The 24,671-nt window shown below is 39.8% G+C and overlaps 2 protein-coding genes across 2 annotated transcripts in view; one reads left to right on the top strand and one right to left on the bottom strand.

The window, feature by feature from the left end:
- RSPH14 (radial spoke head 14 homolog) overlaps positions 1–24,671 on the top strand; it is a 76,199-nt gene that overhangs the window by 27,921 nt on the left and 23,607 nt on the right. The window lies entirely within an intron of this gene.
- GNAZ (G protein subunit alpha z) overlaps positions 1–24,671 on the bottom strand; it is a 52,247-nt gene that overhangs the window by 21,805 nt on the left and 5,771 nt on the right. The window contains exon 2 of the mRNA XM_071445599.1: positions 8,406–9,683. Coding sequence (XP_071301700.1) covers positions 8,406–9,128 — 723 coding nt within the window. The 5' untranslated portion in view covers positions 9,129–9,683. The remainder of the gene's footprint in view (positions 1–8,405; positions 9,684–24,671) is intronic.

Raw genomic sequence — 24,671 nt, 5'->3', positions numbered from 1 at the left:
AGGCTGGGGAACTGAGGGGCCTGGAGGAGGTGCAGCACATCTGAAACACCACCATGGCCTTCTACAAAATCACTTTAGGCACAAGCTTCCTCCCCATAAATGAGAGACTGAAGATACTTTCTTCTCATTTTATGCTAAATTGGCTTAAACTATTATCAGCAGTTTATTATTGCTGATGGGAAATGGCTGGGAGTTGGTTCCTATCAGCAAAGTAAAATCTGGCCAGTCAGTAAATCATGAGAAAAAGTACACAGAGAGTAAGTGGACTGTGTATTTTGAAAGCAAGTTGTCTCAATCAGCCTAATAATGGAAAGAAAGGACAGTATCAAGCATAAATATCTAAAAAATAAGTGACAGGAGTTAGAGAGCTGAATTAATTGGAGTAGAGGAGTTATTCATTGTCTGCTAATTTTGAAGTATAATCAGGGGACACTGTCATTGGTTGACAAGTTAAAAGTTTAACTGAGTGTATTAATAGCTTTCAAAAAATGCATTTTGATGTTCAGAAATCTTTCCCAAGATACAGGCATACGTACTCAGTCTTGGCAGCACACAATCAAAAAAAAAAAAAAAAAAAAGCAGTAAAAGTGCAGCAACAAGGGCAAATTACTGAATCTCTGCAAGTGTATAGGATCTGTTTAATGCCCAAGCTTATTTAATACCTTAGTTAATGACAGGAGTAACTATAGTAACAGATAACACTACATTAATACATGCCATGGACACAGGCCAGCTTCAGACAACAATATAGCAGAATTAGAATTCATTTCAGCTGTATGCCAAGTCACAGAGATTTTTTAAAATTCATGTAAGTAATTCAATTCAGGGATTTTGCAGAATTGACAGAGAGTAGTCACTAATGATCCTTGCAAAGGAAACAAGCAAAATGAGTTTCAAGTTGGGTAAGAATTTTGCATATACAGAATATTCTTTATGCAAAAAAACAAGGAACAAAGAAAGTTCTATCTGAAAGGGCTCTAGTCTAGATTCAGTGCTGCTTCAAACTGCCCCAGGAGAATATTTCTAGGTGTGTTTTGGTGATAAAATATTTGGATTTACAAAACTCTATAGCTTAAATAAAACTGACCACCTCTTGCAACAGCCTATAACAGATATCTGTATTTTCTGTCAGGGCCTAGAATGGCTCCTTTTACCAGTGCTGTGTAACTCAGCCAGAACATGCTCAGCCACTGATTGGTAGAAAAGGTTATTAGGATGATTATCCTGTAAGGATATAAGTGTAAAGGCACTAGACAAAAGTAAATTTTGAAAAAGAGAACATGATGAATCCTGTAGCCCTCCAAGAACAAGAATGCTCAGGGACCAGTTCATGGCCAATGCTGACCTGATGAGGTTGTTGATTTGACCTGCAATTGAAATTACTGACTTGTAACAATGGAAGAAAGTCCTGAAAAATCCACCCCCACCAAAACTCCCTCTGAAGCTGTATTAACAGCAAGGATCCTCCTTTGTTCCAGCATTTCTGCTGGTTTTTAGGGCTAATTGGACTTCACTACTCTGTCCAGGGTTGGCCTACCACAGAGAGTTGTTACAGCTTCTACACCTACAAAAATAACCCAGAGTAGCTGTTTTTCTAGACCAGGATGGAATTTTCCTTTTTTTTTTTTTTTCATGTTGGCACATTTCTACTCACTGATTGTTAAGTAGACAATATACAGAATTTTGCATACACAGAATATTTTTTATGCAAAAAAACAAGGAACAAAGAAAGTTCTATTTGAAAAGGCTCTAGTCTAGATTCAGTGCTGCTTCAAACTGCCCCATGAGAATATATCTAGGTATGTTTTGGTGATAAAATATATGAGAGTTTATATCAACACTTCTCTACCCACTAGATAGATTCTAAGTTTCTAAACTCAAACCACATTATTCTTTTTGTGGCATTGGGCTTCAGTGGGATCTTGACCCCTTATACTGCAGTCAAGTGAATTTCCAAGCCACATCTATAAGATCAATATTTCTCATATGTCTTTTAAAAGTTGCTCAGTTTGTTAGTATCTTTGCATTAAAAACTACATATTTTCATCACAAAGAAGTAAAACTGATTGCCTGAATTGTGCCACTCTACTTCATATGCATTAAATTTCAGAGAATCTCATGAACTTCTGAAGATTAAACCTCTACATGTCCAAGAAGCATATTTTCCATAAGGCTGGGCCAGGCTTGTCACACGTGCCTCAGGCCCTAAAATGATGTGGCATTCCTTACTGTTCAAGGCATTCTCTGAGGGTAAATTTACAGTTGCTTTTAAAGACAGGATTTGCAATAGAGTCACCCAGAGGGCTGCACATGAAGATGACAATGTGCTGTCACAGAGCCCTGTATTGCTCTGCTGCATTCCTCTCTAACTCCTTGCTTGCTAGAAGCTGTTCACCACTTTCACCTGGCTCTTTCCTACACAGTGTATTTGAGATGTTCATGGCTTTCCACCTCCATTGAGAGGGCAGAGACATTCAGTTCTTTCCTTCACAACCTGATTCTTTATCCAAGTGACATTATCCAGGCTGTATGATCAGCTCCTCTGCCTGGCAGGGGCTGTGGCTTTTCTGACTCATTCCAATTCCCCAGTGCTTGACAGGTGCCTTGTGTTCATGTGTACTACACTGCTGGTGCTTTAACCCTGCAGTTCCAGAGCAACCTTGACTGCCTCTGCACTGGCAGGCATTCCTGGAACTCACCTGGGCTCTGCTTGGGTTTTTTTTCCTTCTTTTAAAGTTTGAAGAGCAGCAGCATTATTGGATCACTGCGATTTTAACTTCAGTTCTGTTTATTCATCTGTCAGTACCCATGGCTTTCCACCTAGGAACTATTCTGAGCCTGAAGTCCATAGGATATTTAGGAGCATTCTGCCACTCCTGATGCCTCAATGTTTTACACTTGCCTTAGTGTTGTAATGATTGGAATTCATTTAAAAATCACAGCAAAACACCCTACCTAGTCTAGGACTTCTGAATACAGCCAGTCACAGAGACCAAAACCAGGGACTTACATCATCTCTCAGGCATTTGGCATGAGGGATTTTAGCCAATGCCTGCTGTTACCTAGTCAGGAAATTCAGTCATCTAATTCAGCTGTAAGTCTGACAACCAGCCCTGGATACCAAAGCAGGAAAATACTGCCCAGTAGGGCCATTGCTTCTGTGCCATGGTTTTCCAAAACAGGTAAAGTCTTTCTGGTTTTGCCCCTGTGAATTTCTTCTACTGCTCTCCAGTGACAGAAATATTTATCTGTAGGTTTAAATACAGGGTTGTCTTAGGGATTATTCTATTGACATGAAATAGATAAGCCTCACAGCAAAGCTTCCCAGGCTTTTACAATCTGATACCAGCATCTTCCTGCAATCATACAATGCCATTAGAATGAGCCTGGTTTTTGTATTCTATGGTGTGGCACATTATCATATTTATTCCTTTTTTTTCCAATTAGAGGAAATAATTTAGTGAACATACAGACAGAATTATTTGCATATAAAGTTACTGTTAGTATCTGAAGTTACATAGAATGTAAAGTCCAGGGTATGGCAACAAATCCAAAACATGAAAAATTGCTGTGCCACGTGTTCTATGTGAGACTATTCACATAAGAAGCATACAATCATAATGAACAATGTAAACAAAAATAAATCTTCAGACTTGAAAGAACACCTAGTAAAAAACCTGCAAACTGACAGTTGATCAATCATTTCCTGTTCTGTATGTTCATTATTTTACTGCTGTTTACATATTTTAGAAGGTACATGCTTGGATACAAGTCTTGAGGCTGGAATTGTGATGCATTACTATATACAGTTAATCTTGGGTAAGAGACTAAATATATATTACTTTGTTAAGTGCAGAAATGGTTGAATTTCATTGGCAGTGTTGAAAGATTACACACATGAGCACTGAAGTCATCTAGGCTTTGCTCCCACACAAACTTCACTAGGAAAAGTCTTGAAACGGAAAAGCTTCATGAAAAAATGCAACAGTGTAGGTCAGTCTTATTCTAGGATTCCCAAAGCCAGATTCCAGGATTCTGGCTTTGTTTGTCAGAAAAACATTTCCTGACATGATCTTTTACCACTGGTAATAACAGGTGCTAGAAGGGCTATGGGTACACAGATCACAATTTCCCCTCTGTCCTAACTGTTAGTATTAGCATTGCAGAAAAAGAGCTGCATGCCAGAAAGGATTTTTAATACCCTGAATTACTGAAAAAGCTGAACTGTCAGGAAAGGCAAATAAGCCCCTTAAGTATTTGGCCTCAGGGGGAAAAAAAAAAAAAAGAGGAAGAAAAAAATGTTACCAATGTTGTTTACTTGATAAAAAAAATCCTGGGAGAAACAGAATTTCTGTTCAAAATTCATACAACTAACATATGACAGAAGGCTTCCCAGTTATTATTATTAGATAATTTAGAGGTTTGATTAGGTCCCCAGCAATTAGTGTTGCATGAGGCCTACTCCAACCTGAACTGTTTGCTGCAGCAGTCTGACTTTTTCATCTGCATCTTCCTTTTAACAAGATGCTAAAAAACAGCCCCAAAAAGCCTAAAATTTAATATTTATATTCATTTGCAGTGGCTGTAAGAAAGGGAATAAAAATTACTTGTTACCTGCAAGCAGTTTTCCTCTAACATCTGTATTGATGTTATTACTGAAGCAGTGCCATTTCTGGACCTGCACAACCTTTACTTTGGCATCTCATGCACCATGTGAATCTATTGTGACTGCTGACCTCAGGAATTCTCAGGCACACAGTTTAACTGTGTTTAACTCCATTTGTTATGTACTTTATTATTGCACCTTTGAAGTGTTTCTCAGTCTCCAAGCCTGTTGCAGCTACAGGCTGTGAAATAAAACCATCCATGAAATGTACAGCAGGGCAGAGCTGGACATGTGGGGACACAATAAAACCATCCATGAAATGTACAGCAGGACAGAGCTGGACATGAGAGCACACAATAAAACCATCCATGAAATGTACAGCAGGACAGAGCTGGACATGTGGGGACACAATAAAACCATCCATGAAATGTACAGCAGGACAGAGCTGGACATGAGAGCACACAATAAAACCATCCATGAAATGTACAGCAGGGCAGAGCTGGACATGAGAGCACACAATAAAACCATCCATGAAATGTACAGCAGGGCAGAGCTGGACATGTGGGGACACAATAAAACCATCCATGAAATGTACAGCAGGACAGAGCTGGACATGAGAGCACACAATAAAACCATCCATGAAATGTACAGCAGGGCAGAGCTGGACATGTGGGGACACAATAAAACCATCCATGAAATGTACAGCAGGACAGAGCTGGACATGTGGGGACACAATAAAACCATCCATGATATGTACAGCAGGGCAGAGCTGGACATGTGGGGACACAATAAAACCATCCATGAAATGTACAGCAGGACAGAGCTGGACATGTGGGGACACAATAAAACCATCCATGATATGTACAGCAGGGCAGAGCTGGACATGGAGCACACAATAAAACCATCCATGAAATGTACAGCAGGACAGAGCTGGACATGAGAGCACACAATAAAACCATCCATGAAATGTACAGCAGGACAGAGCTGGACATGAGAGCACACAATAAAACCATCCATGAAATGTACAGCAGGACAGAGCTGGACATGAGAGCACACACAATAAAACCATCCATGAAATGTACAGCAGGGCAGAGCTGGACATGAGAGCACACAATAAAACCATCCATGAAATGTACAGCAGGGCAGAGCTGGACATGTGGGGACGCCCACAAAGAAACCAAGAATCCTTTCCATGGGAACAGGCAGCAGCAGTGACTTCTGAGAGTACAGATTATTTGACATTCTCTAGCACACATTGATTTAAAGAGAAATTGAAATAAAGATGAAACACTTAGATATTAAGGGGTAGTTCCTTCAAAGTGCAGGATGCAACATGTAAGAAGGCAAAAAACTTATTACTCAATAATGTAACATTATCAAAGGCCAGAGATGGCATCTTAATATGTAATAAAAGATACAATGGGTCAATCAGCTGCTAAGGAGCATGAAAAACAAGACCAGTAATTTATTTGACATAATAGAGAAGAAATCAGCATGGGATATAAAAACTAAAGGCAGCCTTCTCAGAGTGCTGGTCAGGAATAATAATCATACAATAAATCAATAGCTATCCAAAGATATTTTACAATTTTGCAACTGTGTCAAAAGAAGAGGCAGCTGTTATGTGGTTGAGTCATGCTAACTAGCTATGGTGCATGGAATGATAAAGCTATATTTATTAGATTAGGTAGGGGGAAAACCTCCCAAGATATTGTAGAAATGAAAACACAGATCATATTTCCAAATAACCCCTAGATAAGCAGGAAAAATGTCATTTCAGAGTGACAGAGAATACAAGGTGAAGGAAAAAAGTGAACTGTAATTCTTCATTTATCCTTCTCTTTAGTAAACAGCTAAATATCACATATGTTCAACAAACAAGCAAAAATATTGGTTTGTCCAGGTCTACAAACTGTCAACTCAAGGGATTTTGCTCCTAGGAGTGATGTTACCCAGAATAAAGCATAGCAGGAGAAAGACAAAAGCCCCTGAAAAAGTCAGCCTTCCCCTTCTGTTGTTTTCAGGCAGGATAAATTTAACTTAGTCACTTAAAATGTCACACAAAGGAAAAGTTGTCCAGGCAGCCAATAGTTCAGGCATCATTTTTGTTCTCCTGTTCTGCTCTCTGGTGTCACTACAACAATCTCACCCTCAGCAGCCTTCACGACTCAGCTATAATCAGAACAGCCAGGCTGCAGAACTGCTTTCCCCCCATTTCTTACCAGATCTGTCAATCATGATTTCAACGCATCTTCCATAAAGACAGAGTTCATGCAGAGCATTTCTCCACTTCTGTCAACAGGATCACAGAAGTTTTCATATTCATACAGATCATTTGCTCAACTTTCACAGTTTATAAATCAGCCAGATTCGTACATGCTCTCTCAAGCAGTAAGTTATGTTTGGCAGTAGCCTAGTTTAATTTAGCAGTTCTCTTCACCACAGATACTACACCAGGAAGCATTTTACACTCTGCAACTCCATCACTTGTAGGGCTTTTCTCATGAGTGGCAGTCTCAGTGTTGCAGTTCCAGTAATGTACCAATACAGGTACTGTTGTTCTTGTATGGACCAATGCTCATAAGGATTTTTCAGGGTATATTGATTTTTTCCCCTTTCAGGTAATTATTTTTGATTTTTAAATCAGAACAGTAAGTCAGGAAAAGTCAAAAGTATTGCAAGAAACTCCTAGTCAGGGTCTAAGGTAAAATGCTTTTCCTAATATGTCTGAAAATCAGGATAAATAATTAGTGGCAATGTTTCTGTCATGTCAAGAGGAGGCTACTAAACAAAATGCAGGTACAGAAATCTGTTACAATAAGAGGACACTAATGCCAAGACAAGAATCTCCAGATAATGAAGGATAAGTCCACACACAGGACAGTGGAATGGCTCATCAGAATAGTACAGAGAAGAAAGCAGAAGTGCTGTTTATAAACAGTAAAGTCACTACAGAAGATAAGAATAGGGAAATATTATATATGTGATAAGCTATACCAACAAAAAGGGATCATCATGCATTCCTACCCACAAACTCCTTTCTCTTAAACAGCATGTTTTACAAGGCTGTCAAAAAAAAAATTCAAGTAAAACCCCTGTGAAGCTTAATTCAGGCACTTTGAAAGTCACAGCAAATATACATTTGTATATCTGTAAGCATTCATCTACTTCCCATGGCTGCTGTATTTGCATGCTGTGAAAACCAGAAGCTAACAACATTAAAGACTATTAAATGGGAATGGCTGTTCTTTGGACAAGGCAAATTAGCCATTTACCCAGAAACAGTCAAAGAAAAGTTTAAATATAAAAATGTCATATTAATTAAAAAACATGTTTAATTAATTTTAAAAATTAATTTCATCCCAAATTCCTATTGAAAATTCTGTGAAAAAAACGGGGAGGAAACTGTTACTGTTATTTTACCTTTGACATTTCCCAGGACCTTCATGATGTCCAAATGAACCATCCCTGTCCACCAGGATGTCACTACTGCCTACCTTTTTAAGTGGTGTTTGAAGTAACAGTTAACCATGTGAAACTTTTAGCTGAAAGCACCAAAAATATTAAAAATTGGCTGACATGTGAAAAGTGCCTCCATTTCCCAAAAGTAACATTAAATAACTAACTCTGTCCAGTGGGGAAAACTATCCAAATGAAGGAACCATAACTTCTGGATTTTCCTAGTCACTGGGGATTACTGCCTTGGGAGGGAAAGAAGGAGGGGGAGATAAAAGACCAAATATTGATGAAGGAGAAAGGAAAAGAAGGAAAGAGAACAAGGAGCAGAAGGTGCACTTACTGTTTGGTTATCTTCATACAGCTTCAAGTCATACCCACTCAGCTCCACACAGAAAATTATTGCTGTAACCCCCTCGAAACAGTGGATCCACTTTTTGCGTTCAGATCTCTGTCCACCCACATCCACCATTTTGAAAGTCAGCTCTTTGAAGGTGAACTTGTTTTCTACAATCCCTGTGGTCATGTCCCGAGACCTCAGAATGTCTTCCACCGTGGGGATGTAGTCCAGGGCGGCGATGCGTTCCAGGTCGTTCAGGTAGTAGGCAGCGTTATCCTCCAGGTGGTACTCGTTGGAGCGGCAGAAACACTCCTGCACGCCAGGGTCTGCCCACAGCCTCTTCATCACCCCCAGCAGCTCCGGGGTGATCTCCCCTTTGCTCTCAGCTGGGCCTGTCAGGGCAAAAAGCTGCACTGCGTCGTACGCTCTGTCAGGATTGTGAAATTCTATCTTGAGGGTGGCCAGAGCCCGAATGATCCGTGTGAGAGAGTCAATTGCATTATAGATAATCAGAGGTTTGTATTCCTTACAGGCCTCCAAGTTAAAGCCACCGCTGTGAATGATTTTCATCTGCTTTACGATAGTGCTCTTCCCAGAATTGCTGGTGCCCAGGAGGAGGAGTTTTATCTCTCTCCGCTGTCGCTGGCTTTCAGAGCGCAGGTGGCGGTCAATCCTCCGCGACCGCCGCGCTGCCTCTTTCTCCTCCGAGCTTTGCCGACATCCCATGGTACAGCAGGCAGGTACAGAAGGGACGGGTGCAGACTGGCTCACTCTCTTGGCCTCTCTCAAGAAGATCTGTGCTGCCTTTCAGTCCTCGTGCCAGGGACACCCCGAGTGGAATCAAGGTCACTAGCCAGTACCTGATGATCCCCGATGCCTACAGCCACCTAATTGAGTCCCAGCAAGGGTGCAAACCCATGGAGGTATGCAGCCACAGAAATAGTCTCTTCAGCAGATCTCATGGCACTCCCCTTTCCGGTGCGTGAGCTGTGGCACATTCCTGTTAATGATGGGACACTTCCCTTGGCCACAGTTTGTCTAGAACCATCAAATACCCACTTCTGTTCTGCATAATGATCTTGCTGCCTTCTGTCCAAAGGGAAGGAGCCGCACTTTCGCCTTCTCTGCTCTAGCCCTTTCTTCTGATCGTGTTCTCTGGTTGCTGTGGTGATGCTGCAAGATAAAGCTGAAGCTCTTTTCACTGGTACTGTTCTTGTTTTGTTTCTCTTCCCCCACTTCTTCAGCTGATCCAGTTCAGCTCTGTAAATCTGTGCTTTCCACCTGCCAAACAATGGGAAAATAAATGAATGAGACTCTGCTTTCTTGCAGCAAGCCACTCACTTTTTCCTCCACTTCTACACTTCTAAACCTTTTATTATGCTAAATGGAAAATACAGATGGAAAAAAACATAAAGAAAAGCAAATATCTAAAGTTATAGTAAAAGCATAGGGACAGCTGAAACTTGCAAACCAAGGAAATGTGGTTTCTGAACAATAGTAAATCAAATCTCCCTTTCAGCCTTCTGTGTTTTATTATCTAAACCTACATGAAAACAAACAGTGCTGAGCTGTGCCCCAGTTTCTCCTCAGCAAGAGCTTATGGCAGTGCTTTTCCTGCAGTTCTGTTCCGACTGGTATGTCTGAAGTAGAAAATGAAAACTCACAACTACTTTTCCCAGCCTCTATTTATATCAATATCTTGTACTCAGACAGATGTCCTCCTGAGTTTTCTTTCATCTTATCTATCTCCACTGAACATTTAAATAACTAAATTAAGAAGCAAAATATGCTGATTAACTTTGCTTCATGAATTTGAGAAAGGAAGAGTTACTGATCTTTGCAACAGCTCTTTTCTTTTTTCCCCTTGGAGAACAGCACTGTTAAACACAGTACCTGCAACTTGTTTAATCAATAGAGAGATGCAAACTTTGTAAGCTTTCCATAACCAAGCTGCTCAGTGGTTTTGAGCCTCCTCTCTTTCCATTTCAATACAGCAAAATTCTGAGCTACAGTAAAAGAGAACAGTGACTGCAGGGTGAATTTTTCATACAAGAAGCACATGAAACACCATCCCAAGCAAGGGCAGAAAGCTTTTCAGTGGCTGTTAGAGCAATTATTCTTTCCCAGATTCGAGTTTAAGCCTGCTAGCTGGAGCTCTGCAGCAGGCAGCAGCAGCAGGAAGCAGTAGCTCTGGCAGAGGGAAAGCACATTACTGACAGCTGACTGGCGATCCTTGCCCCTCTTTTAGGAAGGGCTTGCTCCTCCCACTGAGCTCCGAGCGCAGTGGGATCACAGATGTCACGGCTCCCTCCCCGAGTGCTGCCCCAGCACACCTTGGCACCTCTCCTGCTGCCGGCCTGTTGGGCCTGGAGGCTGCTCAGTGAGCGCCTTAGCAAACCAAGTACACAGCACCGAGATCCTTACAGAAACTTGCAGTCTGCTCCAGAAAACTTTCTACTACATTTGAATTAAACTAAGTCTCCCAATACCATTTTCAAAGTTGCCCTACAAGCCTTTAGAAGTTTGCCTGTTTGAACTTACCAATATTTAAATGTAGATGTGACAATAAAAATACATATTAAACAGCATGATTCCACGCTACCAGGAGAGAGACAGAATGTTCCAAGCCACATGTTGAGCCTCAAGCTATTGTGAGAAAAGTATAACTACAACTACTTGCAACCTCATGTACTTAACTTTCTAACTAACCATATTCTAATGGTTTTTAGAATATGGTTAGAATTCTATTCTAAACCAATCTCACTCTGAGTTGTTCTAAACTATCCAGTCAGTACAGAGAGTCACCTCTCCAGAGCAGTTTGAAATGCTTGTCTCTTGTCTTTGCCTATAGGGACCACAGTGCAGGCAATTTAAGCATTTTGGATATCTTAAATGTAAAGACATCCAAATCCTTTGCCCCAAATGCACCATGTATTGCTCTTACCTGGTCTGAAATTCGACAAGAGAGTCGTAATATCAGCTATAATTATCAGACTTCTCTTTGTATGGCAGGACATTAGCTCATGAAGAACAGATGAATCAGTGAAAAATTAAAAGACTGGTGTACACATTAATAGAATTGTAATTAGCACAACTTTACTTACTCTGAAGACATGGAAAGGAAAACCCTCCCAAGTGAGGAGTTACACTTTCTTCAAATAAGTCACTTTTTCCAATAATCACAGAAAAGGAAATATTAGAATTGAGGAAGCTGTTTCTTAATGAATAACCTTCTGGCCATGCAGAGAGAATGAAATTTCTGTATTAGATATCAGGCCAGATTCTGATTTTACTTATATAAAAGTCAGAGCTGCTTCCACTAATCTCACTTATTCTGACACGTTCAGGACATTCCAAACTGGTTCTCCTTTAAATCCTCATCATCACAGGTCTCATTTTCATGTCATTGATAAAACCACTTGCTGAATTCTTTATGACATTTTCTATGCATTGTGGTGTGTACAGGTGAAGAATTTTGCCAGAAACACACATGAGACTCCCTCTCTTTATTCTCTCAGTCCCATCCTGAACAAAAGGGGCTTGCTAGCAACAAGCAGCAAGAGGGCACCTACTCCTGCCAAAAGGCAGCAGTCTTAGGAGCAATCTGGAGGTTTTATGACTATATTAGACAAGGAGATCTTTTGAAAACTTCATGTTGTTTGCCTCAAACACTTATGACAAATGGTTGGGTAGAAAGACTCTCTCAGGAATAATCTTTTGTTTTCATTCAGCTCATACATTCTGTAGAGTATTTCCTGTTGCATATTTCCACAACACTTTCAGATGCATCATTCATATTCCACAGGGTTTTACATATCAACTATTTGGTTTGCCATTCATTAATATGTTTAACACCAAAAAAAGGTAAAGTAGGATCCCCTTATTGTAGGAAAGACCAGGAGTATGTAAATACATATTAGTCTTGCACTCTTGAATTCCTTTTTTTGTTTGTTTTTTTTAATTCCAGTCATTCCTATTGCTTACATTGCTATGATATTTGGATATCACTATTTCAAGTAGTAACACAATGAGTTGATTATATTATTGCTTTGTAAAGCAGAGTAGTACATTCTATTTTCAAATAGGCACTACAGTAAGAAAGTTTGGTGTATTTGAGTAAGTTCTAAACCTTTTATTATGCTAAATGGAGTATAAAAAAATATAAAATATAAAAAAATATCTCATGTTCACAATCAATACTTTTTGAAATTCAGGAAACTTCACAAACTATTACATTACTGCAGTTTACTGCCCTGACTACACACAGATGAACTTCCTCTTACCAGGTGTACTTTTTCTTGGAATACACTCAGAAAATAAAGCAGTCTAGAATTTGCTGGGTTCTTAAAATCAGATTTCACATTAAACATGTGTTTTATGGCTGTAAGTTTTTAATTAGGTAAGTGTATTTTCAGTTACTCTAGTGGAAGCCCTATTGCTTCCTTTCACTTGCACACTTGTCTGAAGTTTGTTTAAAAAAATCTTATTATTCAAATGTCCAGATGATACTGTATCTGTGTGTGGGTCTAAACTAACATATTTGCCTTCTCCTGACAACTGAAGACTCAGGATGTTAAGAAAACATGGGGTTTTTAAGTCTGATGCTATAGCTGGGCTATTTTGTCATCACTAGAATGGGTAGCTTTTCCCACAAGATAAGATTAACATGGCCCAAATCCTGACCTGATGGTGATCTATTGCCACTATCAAAAGAGGAATGCTACCAATTCCTGGCGTGGGAAGGACACCTGAACAAAATTCTGCACTGGTTACTATGTTCAAGTGTTGCAGCCCATTAAGCTGAGCAGTTGTTTAGTGCTACCATGTGCTCACCACCCATTTGAAGCCAATAAAACCAGTCATGACTGTTGGTTTCATATCTAAGCTCGCTCTTTGCCCCTATCCATCACTCCTGGCTTGTGCAAACTGATCTCTGTGTGTGCAATAGAAACACTTCTCCCTTTTCCAGCATGTTCCCAAGTTATGGCAGCAGAGGGAAGGAGAATGACACACCACCACAATTCAATTGTAAACACTTCCATAAGGAAGGATCCAAGCATTGTCTCTGGATTCATTATCCACTGACATGTCACTGTGGAACAGAGTTACAGACCCTGCCTGGGAAGATGCTTCCCCCATCATCTTGTGGAAAGGCAGTGACTCCTAAGCTGAGAACAAAACCAGTGCCTGTGACTGTCACAGCACAGAGATTGCACACAGCATGCTGCTGGCAGGAGGAGTTTCAGCTTTGGAGGCACAAAGCTGTATTATCCTTCAAATGCAAGTGATCTGATCATTTAGCTTCATGGCCACCAGCCCACTCACTCACAGTAAAAAGCTTTTACACCCATGTAAAAGCAAACTCAAGCAAATCTAGCAAGAAGTGGCACAGATCTCATGTAAGACCTACAAGTGTAAGCCAAGCTACTGTAATCAGTTTCTAGTGATTATACACATCCACTGAGAATTTCTGTACTTTAACAAAACCTTATTTCTGCATGTTTTAGCTTTCAATCATTTTTATACTATTAATGAAAGAGAAGAAGACACAAGGGAGTGTGATATATCAGGACATACCCAAGGCATTTACTGAGGAAGAAATTAAGTGTTCTACTAAGCAGGCTTTTTTTTTTTTGAGGGGAAAAGAGAAAAATAAAGGAACTGAGGTTCACAAGAAATGGGAAAATCAGTCCAGATTTTTGGATCTGGGAAGCATACAGGAAAGAGTCCCAGACATGCATGCTGTAGAAATACAAGGTTGAAATAACTTCACAGAAATTAATTTACTGTTTAATGTATGGGGACTGAAGTTCGTTTATAGCAGAAGAAAGTTCTTTTAAAACTATGGCCCCAGATATTACTGACATTCTCTTTATACAATCATTGAAACCTGAAAGACAAGGAAGGATGTTCAAGTTATGATAAAACTTTCAATTAATTACACATTAAGGCACTATAACCCCACCCAAAACAAAGGATGGGCCATATGTAGTTGTTGAACAAGAAAACAGCAGAGCAATCTGCTGTATCTGAGGTTTATTTTTTGCAGCAGTTAAAATGTGTATTCTGTTAGTCAGATGAGTGAAGGAAGAAGTGTCATTATTTAATTAGCTGAGTGTTTGACTGGACACTACCAAATTCTGTCCCTTTTTGTCATGGGGGTTCTTTGTGATCTCAATTAACTCCCTTAAGCACATCTTTTCAAAGATGATTTCTGCTTGTCCCTTTCTTAGATACCCAAATTGAGCTACTGTTTGTGACAAAGAAATGCACTGAGTTTTCAAGTATAATCAGCCTCTAAATATTTAAGTATTGAATAAATAATCTTTTTTTACTTTATCCATCTTGATCTCTATTTGAGAAATAGGACCTATCCTCTATACTAACTCCCCAAGACAGAGTCAAGGAATTATTTAATGTCTGTGCAAAGGATACCAAAATGAGAGGAATAGCAAAGTGAGTCAAGAAATGCATATTATTCATGGCACAGGACCTCAGCACAGTAAACAACACCAAATAACAGAAGCTGCTGTGTAAGGATGGGATTCTTACAATAAAGGTTGTCAAAGAAGGTAAAAGGACAATTATTGAAAAAGTTTCATTCAGAACTCAGTCCAAGGCAGGGGATGAGAAGGGCACTGCTCAGAATTGGTGCCATACCATGAGCTCCTTAGTGTCACCAGCACTGAGTGTTACCAGCCCCAGCTGCTCTCAGCACCCTTGGTCCATTAGGTTCTCATCTGCTGATTCCCACTGTGATTTTATAGAAATACTCAGATTTGTGGCATAACATCTGAGCTCAGCTAATAGAATTGCCACCTAGGGATACCATTCTGTGATACATGGCAGAAGGAAGTTTTGCCAGGACATAATGGAGAACCCAAAGAAAATTACTGCGTAGGCATAGACCTATCAGCCTATGATTGAGTGTGCCTGACATGGGATAGAACAGATTTGCTGCAGTGAGATATTGTATTCATTAGCTTAAACATCTTTGTCTATTGTTTGGGAAATATCCCACAAACTTTAGCAGTACCACAATACAAGTTATGCTGGTCAGGGATATCCTCCACTGTACAATCACCCAGCCAAATTTAGCATACAGGCATCATCCAAGATTTAGGGAAATCTAAGAACTTAAAATGAAAACATAGTATTTCTTATAAACCAAGCATTCAACAAAAACCTATTGGTTATTTTTCTTTTAACTGTGCACACCCCACTTACTAGAGGAAGTTGGAAACACAAATCCTGTGAAGCATTAATACCTAAAATACTTATTGAAATTATGACCTGTTTTAGCAAAATCTTCAAACTACAGTGAGACAGGAGGAAAAAGCAGCAGCACAAGCAGACATGAGACTGACTGACTCTTGACTGGAGGCAGGTACAGCACAGTTCTGCTCTGAGCTGCATGGCCAAAGCCCAGAGCAGTGGCAGTGGCTGCACAGGGACTTGCTGTGAGCTGCATGGCCAAGCCCAGAGCAGTGGCAGTGGCTGCACAGGGACTTGCTGTGCCTCACAGCAGTTTGACTAAACCAGACTCTGCCACAGCGGCCGCTTTCCAGGTGACCTTTACACTGGCATCAAAAAGCACCACAAGAACAAGAATACTACAGTGGGCCTAGCAGTGGGTGTGCAGGAAATCCTGGCTGCTAGACAAGGGTGAGAAGAAACAACACACACAGCAGCTGCTTTAGGGACATACAAACGTCAGACCCATCTAAAAGTGTGCAATAAAGCAGCAAACAAAATGCAGCAGCCACTCAGTGTTTGTAAGCACTCCAGTGATGACAGCAGTGGAGGTTATGTCTTCATTAGTGGGACCCATAAGCCTTATGTGGGTCATTCAAGAGCTAAGAGTCACTATCACAGGGTTGTTGTTTCATGAACCTTACAAGGCTAAGGAGATTATTTTATAGCATTTTTTAAAAGAAGCACTAGTAAACATTAGATTTTTTTCATGAATGTAATGGCAAATTTCCTATCACTCATACAACCTTATTGCACACAATACCTTAGGAAAGATAAGGGAATTTTGATAGTTTTAGCAAAAGAGATTTTAAGAGGGATGTGTACAGGAGAACAGTATAGCCTTGTAAAAGGAAGTTTCTCTTCCTGTGCCTTAAAGGTGACATAATAAAGCACAAGCATGCTTGCTTTAGCTGTTCCAGTGACAGGCATGAGCTATGGGAATCTCTGCAGTGAGAACATGAGAGTCTGGGTACAGATAACAGTGTCCTGAAGGCAGGAGCTTTGTTTAATGCAATAGAGAAAAGCAGCCAGGGAAGATTCCAAGATTGAAGCTCAAGGCCAAGAAAGAGGCAAGGAGAAGATGCTCCAGCAAATGGGAATCCTGGAAACAACAGATGAGTTTTATGTGTGATGGTGCATAAGAAGGCATCTTGGAGACGGAAATACATCACAACTGTTCTGCTGGTTTTAAGGGAAAGAGCTGGAAGAAAGGCAAAGATAAAGGCAAGGAATGAGAGAATAAAGTCACTGAAGCTAGGTAAGATTTCTAGGGTAAATTGAATGGTATATGCACAGGAAACAAGAAATCCTGTATCCATAAAAAAAGAAGGAAGAGATAGCAATAGAGGAAGGAAAGATGAGGCGAGAAGAGCAGATGGGCACATCTTACTATATCATACTGGCATAAGATCAGCAGAAATCTGCACACAGGAAAAAAAAAAAGACCATAGAGAAAGGATTGACTCAGAATCTGTAAAGATGGGTCTGCACATATGGAATTTAATTACACTAGGAGAAAAAAAAAGGGGGGGAATAAATCCAGGGTGTTCACAGTGGAAGAAATTGCCTAGATCATCAGACTTCCATCAGAATGGTTTTGCTAGAGAAAGGACATTGTTGGGAGTGGATCAGGACTGGAAAGTTGGCAATAATAGACTTACAAGGAGAGGCAGAGCAAAAGGTTTTGGAATGAGAAGAGCAAAATACAGGAACCATTTCAGTAGAAGCAATAACCACTGAATTCATGGAAAGGCTGGGGGAAAGCAGGGGAGGACTGGCAATGTGATAGTTAAAGCTGGAAACTAAGCAACAGAGAATGAGTAATGTTTCACAGAGAACAACTCAAAAGAACCTCGGTGAATGAAAAAACAGAAAAACAGACATAGGTTGAATGAGTATGCAGGAGCAGTAAGTTCCCAACATGAGAAAAAGTCAAAAAAGGATTATAGAAGATTCACATGAATCGTAAGGGAGTTCAGAGGCAGCAGCTCAATGAAAGCATGAGAGGAAAGAGCAACAAGATACAGAGAAAACATTGAAGAGCTGGTCAAAATGGAAGAGAGGAAAGCAGTACAGTGGAAGAATAAAGCCAGTAGTTCTCATGATGGGAAGGACAAGGGAATCTAGGGAAGGACAAGGGAATCTAGGGAAGGACAAGGGAATCTAGGGAAGGACAAGAAAACTTCAGCGCTCTTGTCAGGTTACTAAGCTCACAACAAGACAGAATCCTGGATCAAAATGCTGTTCCTAATATAATAAGAGAAAGAAAGGGAGGGTCAATGTCAGCACAAAATGCAGGGCTATCATCAGGGATTAATGGGGTAGGTAGGGTAGAGAGTATTTTCCACCCCTAGGCCACACATAAAACCATATGAACTATGTCAGAAGGTATCAGAACTGTGGATTTTCTAGGTTTCTTCTTAACAACTCAAATTAAACATTATTTTATCTGCAAAAGGGAGATGAGAAGTGGAAGAACTATTAGACTGCGGTCCAGGGCCAAAAAAAATAAATCCCAAGAGGCTAAAGAGAATCCACAATGTTCTCAGCAGTGTGACTCATGGGAGAGGACTTGGATGCTACCAAGCACAGATTACAGCTGCAGCCTACGCCTGGTCTCATTCTGCTTCTCTTTTGAAATTCAGAAGCTTTGACAGTCTTACACTCCTGCTGCCTGCAAGAGCTTCAGCAGGTACATCTCAGACAGCTGAGCTTTGTTGGAGCCACTCTCTAATTCAAAGGACCTTTTTTATAAGATGAATATGAAGGAAGTTACCCATGTTCTAGTTTTGATATGAAACTGCTTTGTGCCAAACACAGATATATGTTACTTCACAGAAAATTACTCTGCACCAGAAACATTTAAGCACAACATTGTACAATGGCCAATAAGCTCCTGGTTTCAAAAGCCAAGCCAAGGCATCATTTTGCCAGCTAGGTAAAGTTCTGTAGAGACCTATAGAAACTAAGTTCTTTTTCACTCAAAGAAAAGCAAAAAGAGCTTGGTATCTGCTGCATCAACTTCTTTAGCTCCCATTTTTCCTTCACTGACACCTCCCCCTGAACAAAACCAACAGAAAACCCCACCACCAATAATTGCTGCTGCCAGAAAGAACCTCACATCCCTCTGAGGTTTAGCAGCCACGAGGATTTCTCTTCAGTGTCTCCTTTCAATTCTTTCTCTCTGGAGGGGTGATCACAGCCTCCTGACAGCCCAGCTGCAGTTCCACAGCCACCAGACACAGCACAGGGATCCCAGTCACTCCCTGCTGCCTCTTAACTCCCAACTGACTCTAAGCAGCTTATGTTGAACATACAATGCATATTAGAGGACACTGGTGGTTAAATTCCTTCCATCAGACTTTTAAAGAAGTCTTTTAATAAGCAAGTTGGTCATGGATAGAGATGTAGGTTGCAGATTTGAAGAGGATGAAGGCCTGATTTATCCAAAAGGTGAAGCTAAAGGTGCAGTGCAAACATCTCTAGCAGTAGTCTCAGTGTGTTTTTCACCACTTGTGCTCTGAAGAGTTTAAGCTCCTTAGATAATGTTAGGTCTTGCATCTTATTCAACCTTGCTTTTCTAGTGAGATGAAAAATATTTCTAAATGAGGCACTAAATGAGAATGTAAAATGAGTTGGAGGAACTTAAGTAATTATGGTGAATTGGCACCCTATGATAAGTGACACTTTGGGGTGAGGGTATTCATAGCTCTTCCTCATCAGAAACAGTGACAGTATTTATTTAGAGAAAATAAGAGTAAAAACATTCGAAACCCTGTAAAATGCTGTGGCTGTGATCCACTTACCATTAAAAGTAATGGTTTTGTTGACTTCAGTACGTTTTGAAATGAACCTGTATTTGGTTTTGAACAGGATGAAAATAAAAACAATGTATTTAATAACACTGCAAGCAGGATACCAAAGTGCCAGCAATAGAGACTGTTTTACTGATGAAAATTTAGTATTCAGTGCATGATTCATACTCCTCATATATTGGAATATCTACGGTGAGAACTTCTGTAAGAATAGATATGAAAATAGTTTAATTTCCAGCTCCCCGCTTTTGTATGATCTCAGCATGACTGTATTTCTAGGAAATGCTGAAGCATGATCAGTATCATTGTGTTTCAACATTAATTTCTTGTTCTGTGCACATGTTCCCAGCCTGGCTTCTGCAGGTATTCATCACTATGTTTGTTCCCAGTTTGATCAATCTTGGAAGAGCAGAGGCCAGATTTGACCACATCCATTTTGAGTCATACTATGACAGGACTTGGTTGGATGATTTCATGTATTCATAGGGCTGTACTGATTCTGTCAGAATAGTAGATGGCTTTCATATAATTCAAAGAATATATTTTTGTCTATAAAACAAATACAAAACATTAGGTATTGTATATTGATTACCATAAATTACTCTTAAAACGAATAAGTAACAAAATAAACTGCTAAATCTAAGTCCATCTTCTGAGGAAGATGGACTTTCAATCTGGGTAATTACTTTAACATAGGAGTACCATGATTTAGATTTAGCTGGGCAAAGTTGTTATTTTTCAGCCTCGAGCAAGCTTGTAAATTGTTATTTTTTCCCAAACCTGAAACATAGGAATGATAGATGGATTTAATTTTGTTATTAAGGATAAACCAAAATCCAGTAATTTCTCTTGATGTTTTATTTTTCATTGGTAACTGTACTACTACTAGTAATATTAGCAGGTGTAGCTTCCAATTTTGTTGCACATACTGATGATTTTTGGTGTTCCATTAACCCTACCAGTACTTTTCTGTCTATATGTGTGTGGAGAGGGGTGGGGGGTGGACAGTAATCACTGCTCCTGTTCAAGTTGTGTTGCATGTAAGGGCATTCTCATCATTGAGATACTTCCCCCCTCTTTTTTTTTTTTTCTTCTCTGTAGTCCTGCAAACTTCCCCTATAGTCATGGAGCCAATATGTCTAAATTTTTACCTCTCCTTTAGCCCTTCAATTCTGTCTCTAAATAATCCATCTCTCTCCTGTTGCACAAGTTCTCCTTTGCTGAGGTCAGAAAAGTTTCCTTTTTGAATCCCACCCTAACTGGACTCGTCTCCTCCTCTTTAAGGTACATAGAGGTCAGCTCTCCATTTTGGGGCCCTGGTAATTTCATTCCTTTTGTTTGAAGCAGGCTCTTGGATCATGTTTTGAGAACTGATGGGTTGGTTTATGATACTACACACATGATCCATTGTTACTGTTAACAGCAATACCCCCAAATGTTGTAATTTTTGTCTGCATGAGGCTGTCCTATCAGCTTATGGGGAGCATCACTGACCAGCCAAATGTGCATCACCACCCTCACAGCACAGATTGAACAGCAGCTCTCAGGTGGTTGCTTTGTTGCTTTTCTGTTTCTTTTCCTCTCAGTGACATCTCTTCTCGACTCAAGAAGCTGCAGCACTAAAATTATCTGAAAGCTGAAAGGTGCTAATCGAGCCTTTAGTTTATTCATTATTCAGCAGTGATCCTTAGTTATTCATTTCTCATATTACCAGGAAAAAATACTTCTGGTGACACTCTAGCCTACTATTAAGATGGCACAGAAAGCTGGGATTTTATTGCTGATGCCTGACTATTCTAGTTAGCATTCTGCATTTCACACAGATGAGATATGCAGGGAAAAAGCTGATGAGTCACCATTTTATTTCTTTTTGCTCACTAAAAATCTACTGTTGATATCATTGTAGAAGCAGCTCTGTGAAACAGGCACAGACCTGGGACATGAAATAATGCATATGGTGGAGGTTACCCACAGCACACCCAGCCTTCAGCAGAGGGGCTGGACAGGAATTTCTCAGCAAGCCACATTGGGTCAAAACAGTGGGATTTCAAATCCACCTTAAACTCACAAAGCAGATTTACCAAGGGGAGAGGATGGGAGGGAAATATCCACAATGCACAGCAGAACAATAATTCATCTTGAGAACTTCATTAAATGACTACAAGGACACCTCTGAGGGCACTTGGCTGACTGGGGTGAGGTGTGGGATCTGCATTTTCAGTCAGCTCAGGTATCACACTGTCCCTTGACTGATAACTACCTGGGTAATTGTACCTAAAAGCACAGCTTTTGTTATGTCTTGGTTCATTTACAGCATAACTCAAGACTTGTAAATTGAAGTTTTGGAATGATTATTTTTACTATGAAAAGAGATACTGCCTTTTAAAGCCATCTCTGACTTTCAAACAACTTTTGTATCTCTGTTGTAGCAAGGCTAAAAAATTCCCCCTCAGGATGCATCTCAGTAGTAAGAGAACAACCCACAATCCTCCCAAAAAAGCCACAGGCATTCCAGAAAACAAGACACATAAAATTTCTTACTTCTCAACTCCAGGAAAACGCCCAATAGGTGCCTCCCCACCTCTGCCAAAGGCACCAAGGCAGGCAATGCTACAGAAGGCACAGCTGGCTTAGCTTCCAGCCCAAACCCACCTTATAGCAATTCCAATTTGGTTTCAATCTCTCCCAGCTGGCAGCAATCCCATTAGGATGCAATGCCACTGACACACACCTACTGGCAGTCTCCTCATCCCAAAGGATATTTTCTGCCAAATAGCTCAGGAGAAATAAACCCCAGTTTGTGTCACCTCTTTGCTGGCTGAGGGCTCAGGGCAATAGGTAAACCTCCAATAAAAGCTCTAAGTAGTTTTGCTCTGTTAGACACAGGAGTGGCACTGAACAAGTCAGTACATTGTCATCATGGTACTGTTTGTGACTCCTTGGATATTCTGAGAACTCCTTTTTATTTCAGTTCATAAGAATGAAGTACAATTTTGATTTGTATTTCAGATTCTCATGTCCCCTCTTAACTAGTGCTCTGCACAAAATAATTTTAACTGTCCCTTGTCATTTTTTGTGTTGATGGCAGGAGGGAGCTCATTGGTAAAGGTGACGTTTCTAAAGGATTTTGCAAAAGTTAAAAGGAAGAGCCAAGTCCTTGACCTCTTGCCCACCTGTATTATTTTCTGAAATCTTTTAATCTTGACCTTCTATTTCTTCTATAAGTGGTTGATCACCACTTGCCTCTGACTAATCCCAATAGAAGCTTAAGAAACTGCAGTGAAAAATAGTATTTTCTATGTATTTTCTGACTAGCTAACTCTGAAAAACATATCCTTTTAAATTACATCTTAGAAATTATGGAATCTATAATTGATGATTCTGATAATAAGATGCAGATACCAAGTAAACAATGAGATTGATGTACTGTTAACATACCTCCATCAACTATAAATCTTTGCAACATAGACAAAGACAGATCATAAATGCCAGAAATGTCTCAGAAATTCCATTTGCACCATATCTCACAGCTGAGTAAGAACAGTGCTGCACAGATTGACAGCATTCCATCTGCTCTCCTTTAAAACAAACACTTTACTATTTTCTTGAATTGACTTGTTTATGTAAACTTTCAATGAGGTCTGTGAATAATTCTTGACAGGTTAATCATGACAACATAATGTATCCAAAATGCAAGGCTACAGTTGTACAGATAAGCTTTGATGAGTTACAGGCTCCTGTCATGGGAGGTATCCAACACCACAAAGAAAATACTGACTGAAAATACCTGGAGACTGTAATTGTGCTGCTCATTGAGAATTGTGCTGCTCATTGAGATTCTCCCATCACTTGGTAATGAAGTCTACAATATTGAAAGGATGTCCCAGAGTTCCATAATCCTGTGTGCCCAATCTCCCCTTCAAAGCACACTTTGACTATAATGGGCATCACCCATTTCTACCAGATCTATTCTGCCTAAATGATCTCTGAATTGGAATATTCTGGCATTTTCTACTTGGGGTTCATTGCCTTCCAGTATCAGAAGACACAACTAGAAAAGCAACATAAAGTAATCAAAAATACAGAGAAACTCAAACACTTCTAGTCTTAATCTGAGGGGAAAAGGCATTTTTGTGATCCAGCCTTTATTGTAGAGCCAGGCTGGGGCTGCCTGAGTTGCAGTGTGAATTAGAACAGTTTCCAGGTATGATCCCAAGGGGCCACAATATCAGTGGCTGTTCTTGGTTTCCTTGACTGCAGAAGTGGGAAAAGGGTAGAATTGCTATGCCATGGATACAGCAAAGAGAGAGGTTTTTCTTGTCACAGACCAGAGTAATATCCTCTGTAAACATTTAATTTTAGTTTATAACCCGTGTGTGCTGACAGAGAACAGGACTGTAAGAGATCCAATAATTCAGTTCTTGGTCTATATGGTAGGTTATTACTGTTATTACTTTAGAGATGTTTTAACTTCTGTTATATAGAATTTGCACCATTCAGGACTGCAGGGTACAATGAGGCCTCTCTGGAAAAAGGGAGAATTGTAGTTTTCAGTGTTAAAAGTCACAAAAATGTTCCTACCTCTTCCTGATGCTACTTGATACTTTAATTTGTTTAGACCATTGTATATTTACTTGACCTGTGAGAGCAAATAATATTGTGCTGATATAATACTGAACTGCACATCAGCCTCAAGTCTTGCCACATTTAAAACAATTGTTGATCCCTTGAACCTGGTAGCCAAAAATTTGTTCCTGTAACTTCAAAAAAATTACATAAACTCTTCAGTATTCTGTTGCTTTTTGTAAGCACACATGCAAAAAGCAAACTTGACACACCTGTGTAATCACAGCTATGAGGCAAAGTTCAGATTTGCTTTCAGGAACATTCACAGCATGAAACATAATCAGAGGACTTATTGCACATCTAGTCAGGGAAGAGAAACAATATGATAATAGAACAATTGTTCAAATTTGGAGTAGGCTAGCCTTAGAATTTTAAATACCTACATAAATGTCACTGAATTACAAATTAAGGTGAGTTTATCTGTTCATGGACATAGATGGATTGAAAAAGACATTAAAAACATGTCTCTGAAATGACTGACTAAGGTGAGGTTCTACCATTACTGAGCAATATAACATGGAAGCTCAATAGATTCTTAGCAATGGTAAGAATATATGAATTTCTTCCCATCACA

The sequence above is a fragment of the Agelaius tricolor genome, unplaced genomic scaffold (assembly GCF_023055355.1).
Source record: "Agelaius tricolor isolate 1412-34295 unplaced genomic scaffold, bAgeTri1.0.p SCAF_20, whole genome shotgun sequence".
Lineage (NCBI taxonomy): Eukaryota > Metazoa > Chordata > Aves > Passeriformes > Icteridae > Agelaius > Agelaius tricolor.
The sequence above is the reverse complement of the archived record's forward strand: the minus strand, read 5'-3'. Positions and strand labels throughout refer to the sequence as shown.